We start from the raw sequence: 8316 nt of genomic DNA, 5'->3' as shown, positions 1-8316 counted from the left end.
CTGACGCTGCAACTCCTCAGTCTCACTTCTACAGGAACATTTGCTAGTCTGAGATTTGTTCTAGTGCTAGCTTCCAACTGGGACTGACTTTGAAGAATGAGACATGGCTGAGACATTTGATGTAGCAAATGCAGCTTAACCAGAAGGGACAAGTAGGGCAGAATGGTTTTTGTACAGGACTGCAGGTTAAACTGCACCTGTGATAGCTGCAAATGTGAGAGCAATGGTAGGATTACTTACAAAAAAAAAAAAAAAAAAAAAAAAGGCATGAAAATATGGGGAGACAGTTAAATAAGAAAGTTAAAAAGAGGAAAAAAAACCTCCTAAAAATGTCTTGAAAAGGAAGCCTATCAGCTGAAAGTCTGATATGGGGAAGAAGGAGTGCAACTTCCTTTTCAGTTGTTAGGTTCTCATTTTTCTTTTATGTCTCAAAATCTTCCATGCTGCCAGGGCTGGTCTCCTGGGCTAAGAAACTGAAGATGTCTTTGGGGCATTTCTGAGCTACCAGGAATTCTCAGGTTATTGCCAGTGCTTCCAGTGCTCAGCACAGCCTTCTTTGATGGGCAGAGGGTGAAAGAACAGAAGGGGAAGGCTCAGTAACCTTTGTGTCACCCTCTGGAAATAAGGAGCTAAAAGGACCAATTTTTAGGTGGCAAAGCTAAGGACAGGGTCCCACTGTGATTCAATGGCATCAGAAATCACCTATGCTGAGGTGAAATTCAGAAATGAATCACCGGCTCCAGTGGTCAAAGGTAAGGAATGAATGGGTTATTTGGGAGAAAGGGAGCTGGAGGGAGTGGGGCTGAAGAAGAGGGAATGGAGGTTTTTCCTTCTGTGACTCTGGTTCCTTCCTGATCTTGATGGATTGGTGAGAAAAAGGAGCTAAATGATCAGGAGACTGAAGGAATTTTGAAATAAGAGTCTCGAGGAACATCTCCAAGAGGAAATGTGAATGGGAGTTGCAACATGAACAAGAATGACTGCCGGGAGCACAAACTGTAGGTTTCACATGAGCGTTCCTTAAGGAATCTGTTTGGGCCCCCTCAGTATCCTACGTGTTATAAAGTCCTGAAAGAGTAATTTTTGGACCATGCTGAGTACCAAGAGTAGAGACTGTGGTTTATTACAAATAATCTGATCTGTCATGAAGGTGGAGAGGCTCCCAAAGCAGCAAATAAGCCCAAGTCCTGGCTGCTCTTGCCTCTGAATGAGACTACAGATTGCTGCTTGTGGAGAGGGTAGGAGAATCAACATGCCTGCTTCTAGTAGAGCAGTCAGTTGTACTCTGCAGCTTCATGAGAAGTGGTACTGCTGCAGAAACATAACCCCATTGTCCATGGCTGATTGAGAAAGGGTCCTTGGAGAAGAGATACCCAAAATTGCAGGCCCTAAAATATACAGAAGAATTGTTTAAAATCTGGAGAGAGATCCAAATCTGTTAGTGATGTCTTCCACTCCTGAGAAATATTTAACACACCAAACAGCATTTTTTTTCTGTTAATTTTCAGTGGTAAAACGGTTCTTTTACTAGACTGCATGCAAATTTAAAGCATGTTCTGGTCAGCATGTACTCTGTAGTCATTATGCCACAAGTAGGAACTCATAGAGATGTTCTATGTAAGGCTCACTGCTTCTGCCTGACATACAGGGCCCTACACAACAGTAGGTTCCAGAGGAGGAAAAGTATGAGTGCATAAATCAATGAATAATAACTTTTAAATAAATAATTACTGCTGCCTAAGGGTATTAGCTTGCCTATTTACAGCTTTACCTCAGGTTTACAATCCCAAACAGAGCAGGCATCAGCTCCAGGTAATTCCTTGCCTGCTCTGAGGCACGAGTCATAAAATAAAGAGTGTACGTGGTCCTGTGTGACTTGAATCTCATTGTTTTCAGTGCACCAAGATTAGTTGGTTCTGGATGTACTTAGCATTTCCATTGTGGTGAGGTGGGGGTGGTGGAAGTTCCCCATTGTGTTCCAAATGATTATTCCAAAGACATCAAGTCTGTTGTGTTGTGATCATGCTGGGCATGTTCCAGAGCACAGACCAGCTGTGGAAAGCATTTTGCAGGGAGCTCAACCCACCGAGTGTGCACAAGATTACTGCACTTGAGTTGTGTTTCAGCAGTGCACAGCATGCAGTGCTCCCTGTGCCACCTGGGTGTGAGTGTGGGGTGCTCATGTCTGACTGGGCACAGGTTGGACAATGTCTGGATGTGCTGCATGTCAAAAAAAAAGGTTGGACTGGCTAGAGCTGTTTCTGAAGTAAGTGGTTGGACTCCAGATCATGAGGGGGGCTTATTTTCACTAAGGAAAAAGCTCTGGGTAGATAAACATTTTTTGACCAGGGAAACCTGGACCTTGCCTGTCCACACATATTTTCTCTCCAAATAATGAAAGATGATGTCTTTTGCCCTGCTGCAGCAGTCTCTCCCAAGCCTTTGGGAAGTAGTCAGAAAGTTTCCACAAAGAGCAGGTTTCTGACAGTCTTGCTTACTAGGCGTGTGTGGCAGGCACCCTTGGCTGCTCACAGACCTGGGAGCTTCATACAGAACAACACATGAAGGCTCTCAAAATCTTATCTTTAATAGCAATCTCTCCCAAAACTTCTTTACTCCTGTTCTGCAGTGAGTGCTGCTGTTTACCCTCCTGTTTGCCCTGGCTTGTGTACCTGCCACAAGCTGGAACAATCCCCTAACATGTGTTTGCTTCTCCTTCCCTATGACCATTCTCCCACCTGCTCCCAAACCTCCTCAGTTCTGGCAATATCCCTCTATACAAAAGTGAGTTCCTGGCAAATCTTAATCTGAGTACTTTACTCAGGCTGCTGGACACAGACCTCTGTTCTTCCGAGATATCCAGCCTAGCACAACCTAGTTTTATTACAGCAAATCTTTGAATTCTGAACTTGGAAAGCAGAGATGGAAGGAAAAAATATATCTTTTAATCTCCCAGTGATGATATGCCATCATAGCCTTGCACATTTTTGTCTCCCATCCTCACTCAGATTACACCAACTTTCTGCACAGGAAGTCCAAAAAGCTAAGAAGGAACTGAAGCAGGTAGAAGCAGGCAGAGAAAGTTTTCTGAGAAGAAGTTGACATGAAATCTTCCCTTTTATATCTCAAGTATCACAGTTTGAGCAATGTTGCATTTGGCAGGTTTGAGCCAATCTACAAAGACATTGTTTCACTGCAGATTTTGAGGCTCTGTCAAGGGCTCACCCCCAAACACCAACAATTATCATTGTTGGCTCACTGGCTGGGCTGGGAACACACTCACTGAATTTGACTTTTCTCCAGAAACTGCAGGCATTCCCTGCTCTGTCCCAATCTGCCTTTCTCCCAAACTTTGTAACTTCCACATCAGAAATGAAATTATTTTAATTTTCTTCTGAGGAGCTCTCCCTTGAGTAGTACATCCTTCCTATGTGGACTGATGGACCCATAGCTGACTGTGGTGTTTTGTTTGGTGTGTTTCCATCACTTTTAGTACCTCCTGAGACAAAGAAGCCTGAGCACCTTCCCCAGAAATACCCACTCTGGCTGCCATGGTTGATCTCACTGCTGCTTCTCTTGGTGTGCTTTGCCCTTGTTGTCGTCCTTGGTGAGTATGTGCAGGAGATTACAAGGGAGAGATCTGGGGGGAGCGCTGGGAGAACAATAGAGAAACCATGGTTCACAGTGGTCTGGGCTTTGTGCAAGGTCTCAGGTTTTCCTGCTCGGACTTTTTATATCTTCCACTGTTTACCCTGAGGCCTTATAGTGTTCCCAGATTGCACATTCCAATGTTGTATGGCCTTTTTGGAACTGTGGAACAATTCTCTCCCTGCCAAGCCCACCACTAAACCATGTCTCCAAGTGCCACATGTGCTTGTCTTTTGAACACTACTGGGAATGATGACTCCACCACCTCTCTGGGCAGCCCGTTCCAGTGCTTGGCTACATTTCAGTGAAGAATATTTTACTGATATCTGGACTAAATCTTCCCTGGCACAACTTCATACTATTTCCTCTTGTCCTGTTGGTTGTTCCCTGGGAGAACGGGCTGACCCCCACCTGGCTACAACCTTTTTTCAGGGAGTTGTAGAGACTGATATGGTCACCCCAGAGCCTCCATTTCTTCAGGCTAAATACCATCAGCTCCTTTAGCTGCTTATCACAGGACTTGTGCTACAGATCCATTCAAAGGTCCACTACTCTTCTCAGCACATGCTCCAACACTTCAATATCCTTCTCATTAGGAAGGGCCCAACTTGGCATAGTTCTCCAGTATTTTCCACACCAAGACATTGAGTGTCCCAAATACCAAGACAAAATAGGGGAGTTAAAGTCAGCTCAGGCCCATTGCTTTCTTCAGGTATGTTTTTGTTACTCATTCAGATTCTTACACTATCTTGGACTAAGGTACACATGTCCTGTACTGGTTTGGGTAACTGAGGAAGATGATGCCCTCTTTTTGATCCCTAAAGGAATGAACACTTCCACAGCTGCTCAATTCCATCAGTTGAAATAAACCCTAAGTCAACATTCTTCTCATCCTCCTTGTTTAGGGATAAGGTCACCCTTACTGGCAATGGGGGTGGACTGACTGGCATTCCCTTTGCCCATCTCGTCTGAGCCTTCTTCCATTGCAGCAATGCACTCATCAGGCACTGAATCAACTACGATTGTTGTGTTCAGAAGTAAAAAACATTTCTAAATTTGATGATTAATGAAAATAGGCATCTGGATAGGCACACCCTGATCAGTTCCTAATCCATACTCCTGAGTGTCTGAGTTCCTAGTAAGCCCTTGGGACTGTGGCTGTGGCCTGCCACCAACAGTGCATTATTCCCCACCAATTGGAGCTAGGAAGCCCTAGGAGTTTGTGCTCTCCCCTGGTTTCAGCAGCTCCAGCTGGATGTGATTTCCTGCCCCTGGACTGGGTGTTGCTGGTGGAACAGGCCCAGCTGATGGGAGACTCCTCCAAATGCCTGGGGATGTGTAGTTTAGGAAGAGACAAAGTGTGACAGGGAGAGGCTGCTTTGTAGGCTGGCAGCTGGGCTGTAGGAATGTGCATGGCAGAGTGGCTGTGGTTGGGTGGCATCAGTCCTGCCATGTGTGTGGCATGTCATCAGTGGGATGTGCTTCCAGGGCTCCTTCTGCTGTCTGACTGGGAAGAGGATCTCTTTCTGGCTGGGATGGCAGCTGTGCCACTGGTTTGGGCCAGGAGAGGTGACAGCTGGGACAATGCTTGGTGGGGAAATGGTGGAAGGAGAGCCAAGGGGCCAGAGATGCTGTGTGAGGAGCTGGGCAGGAAGGGGTAATCCTGCTGCCTTTCCTCTCCCTTTGCAGTGGTTCCCTTCTGGCACAGCAGTGACCAGCCCAGAGCCCTGCTGCAGCAGTTCTCGGAGTGGAAGTGCGACTCAGCAGCGCCACAAGGAACAGGTCAGTGCTCCCAATGTCCCCTCTTCCTTGGGGCTGAAGGCCTCAAGGAGGCTGTGCCAGGACAAGTCAAACCACATCAGCAAAAGAACTTTGTTGAGGCCCCCGTACAAGATATACCATGGCTTTGGAACACAAAGCTCACTGGTCATACTCCAAAGCAATGGGAAGAAATGTCTGTACCATCCCTGTTTTTTCAAGCAGTTTATTTTAGGAAAACTGGGATCTTTGCAATCACCATCTCCTGTTTGTAGCCTTCATCTCTCTGTCCTCTCCCTGCACAGGCCAAGGCTGGACGTGCTGCCCACAGGGCTGGAGAAGGTTTCAAAGAAGCTGCTATTTCCTCTCCCTTGATAGGATGAACTGGGCCAAGAGTGAGCAGAACTGCACTGGGATGGGCTCCCAGCTGGTGGTGATCAACAGCAAGGCAGAGCAGGTGCGTGCACAGGGCTGAGAGAGGGAGCCAGCAGGCAGAGACACAGTGCTGGGCCCTGGAGGGGACTCAGAGCCCCTCCTTGTCCTGCAGGGGAGGGGGAATGTCCTGTCTGCACCTCTGCAGCACCAGCTCCCCCCTCTGCCACCAGCTGCACCCCACAGGGAGTCCTGATGCCTCCCTGTGCTCAGTCCTGCTGTTCATGGACATTGCACTCTCTCTCTGATTGCCAGGAATTCCTCAGCCAGCAGATAAAAGCGTTTCCAAAAAGAGAGAATTTCTACATTGGTCTGCTTGAGGTCAAGGATGGTCAGTGGGAGTGGGTGGACAGGACTCCATATAATGTGACAGCAGTGTGAGTATCTCTGGATGAATAGTGTTTGTTGTTACTCCTGGTAGGGAAAGGGAGTAGCACAGATGTGAAGTGGTCTGCTGGTGCATGAGAGAGGGTTGTCACCACACTTCCTTTGAGAGATCAGAGACACAGCAGGACTGGGCTGTGTAGGACACCAGGTTCCCATGGCCCATCTGTGCTGGATATTGGTTATGAATTAACTACCTGTGACATGGAAGTCAATGCTGGAGGCATAGAAAAAACTTCACCTTGCTGGCAGCAAGAACCCTTCAGAAGCCCGACGACCAGCCCAGCCTGACCTGCATTCACTGCACTTACATGCACAAAATGGGCTGTGCTGGGATGCAGGGAGAGAGATGGGGCACAGGGAGAGAGCACCAGCACTGTCCTTGCTATGTCTTGCCCTGGAGGGTGACAGGGGCCTCTGCTGGGTGTGAGGTGCGTGGGATGAGTGGTGGTGATCAGTTCCCCCCAGCAGGATGGAGCAGGGCCCTGTTGTGCTGGAAGGCTGTAGGAAGGAGGCATGTTTGCATGTGACACTGGTGCCAGTGGGATATGGAGTGGGAGCAGGGGCACTGCTTCTGCCACCAAACCAGCAGTGGCAATTTCTTTCCCTTCCCTTCAAGTCTTTCATCCCATTGTGGCCTTTTCCAGCAGTGCTTTCCAGTGGGCACTGGGGAGTAACAAGCCTGTCTCTGTCCCAGGTTCTGGAGAAAAGGAGAACCAAGTAATCACCATGATGAAAACTGCACTGTAATCCATAATCCTGAAAAAACTCTCAACAACTGGAATGATGTCCCATCTGATAGCAAGCATCATCGAATTTGTGAAGCTGCAGCAGTAACTGTGTGATGGAAATACCCCTGTCCTGAGCAAAGCTGGGAGCTGAGCAGCGACCTGGGAACAAAACTGGGTGTGCTGTGAGGGATGGGGAGCCCTGACACGTCTTCACTGTGTGGGAGGGCACCATGTGGGTGTGGAAGTGAAATGAGTTTTGTCCAGCATCCCCAGTGCATGGGGTAGCTCAGGGAACACAGGAAGGCTCAGGCTCATTGAAGCAGGTCCTTTCTTCTTTTGTTCTGTTCTCTCTGAGAGGGTCCAGGCGCCTCTGGCTGAAAAGAGATGGACTTCTCAAGGAGGAAGACACAGGAATGGAAGACAGATATACAGAGATTCAATGTCTTTGGTCTGCTTGAGCAGAGGTCTTTGCTTTTTGTTGAGTCACACACAGAATGTTCTCTAGTTGTCCTGGTTCTGCTGACAAATTCTGGAAATTTTCATAATACAAAATACAATATCACACCAATGAAGAAAGACTATGTGCCTTGTCTGTGTATCTGTTTTTTCCCCTCCTATCTAAGCTGGAGAGCTATAGTCCTATAATGATGGAATGGTTTGGGTTGTATGGAACCTTTAAGCATCATGTTTTCAACCTCTATGTCTTGAGCAGGGACCCCTTCCACTAGACCAGGTTGCTCAAAGCCCCGTCGAGCCTGGCCATGAACACTTCCAGGGATGGGCTGTGCACAGCTTCTCTGGGCAACCTGTGCCAGTGTCTCAACCCTTACAGGAAAGAATTTCTTCCTAATACCTACTCTACACCTGCCTCTCTTTCATTTTAAAGCCATTCCCCTTTGCCTTAGCCCTACCTGCCCTTGTAAAAACTCCCTGTCCAGCCTTCCTGGAATCCTCCTGGAAGGCTGCTATAAGACCAACTTGGAATTTCCTCTTTCCCATGAAGAACAGTCCCAGTTCTTTTAGCTTGTGCTCCAACCCTCAGTCTCCATCCTCATTGCCTTCATCTTTGTGGCCCTCCCTTTGGACTTGCTGTCATGGGAGAAACAATCCACACTGGGCCTTCAGAGGCACCTGGAGGAAAAAGTCCTCTTCCTGACTCACAGCTGATCCCAGGCTCACCTGAGGCAGCAGCATTCCTGGACAGCCAAATCCTCAGTGGTGCCTGTAATGGCATGCCTGCCCAGCCAGGCCAGATCATGCTGCAGAAGAGGCTGAAGAGACAGGGCTCCTGTGCACATGACATCCCATCCAGAACACCACTGCCTGTTGAATTGCCTTCATGGCCTGCTGTAGACCATTGGAC

General features: G+C 47.8%; 1 protein-coding gene across 1 annotated transcript; it reads left to right on the top strand.

Annotated features, from left to right (window-relative positions):
- Positions 1-268: 268 nt before the first annotated feature.
- LOC116992962 (C-type lectin domain family 6 member A-like) lies at positions 269-7500 on the top strand. The gene is made up of 6 exons (XM_033053129.2): positions 269-752; positions 3494-3607; positions 5338-5430; positions 5712-5863; positions 6094-6215; positions 6920-7500. Exons 1-6 carry the CDS (start codon positions 686-688, stop codon positions 7065-7067), a joined length of 696 nt encoding a protein of 231 aa, XP_032909020.1. The 5' UTR covers positions 269-685; the 3' UTR covers positions 7068-7500.
- The last annotated feature ends 816 nt before the right edge of the window (positions 7501-8316 follow it).

Source organism: Catharus ustulatus, chromosome 2 (assembly GCF_009819885.2).
Source record: "Catharus ustulatus isolate bCatUst1 chromosome 2, bCatUst1.pri.v2, whole genome shotgun sequence".
Classification (NCBI taxonomy): domain Eukaryota; kingdom Metazoa; phylum Chordata; class Aves; order Passeriformes; family Turdidae; genus Catharus; species Catharus ustulatus.
Note: the sequence above shows the minus strand (reverse complement) of the source record. Positions and strands in the feature narration are given on the sequence as shown.

Bases quoted from the DNA above. Each gene is read 5' to 3' on its own strand.
- LOC116992962 (XM_033053129.2), top strand. From the start codon at position 686: ATGGCATCAGAAATCACCTATGCTGAGGTGAAATTCAGAAATGAATCA. The intron at 753-3,493 runs GTAAGGAATGAA...CATCACTTTTAG, and splicing joins ACCGGCTCCAGTGGTCAAAG to TACCTCCTGAGACAAAGAAG. The intron at 5,864-6,093 runs GTGCGTGCACAG...TCTGATTGCCAG, and splicing joins TCAACAGCAAGGCAGAGCAG to GAATTCCTCAGCCAGCAGAT.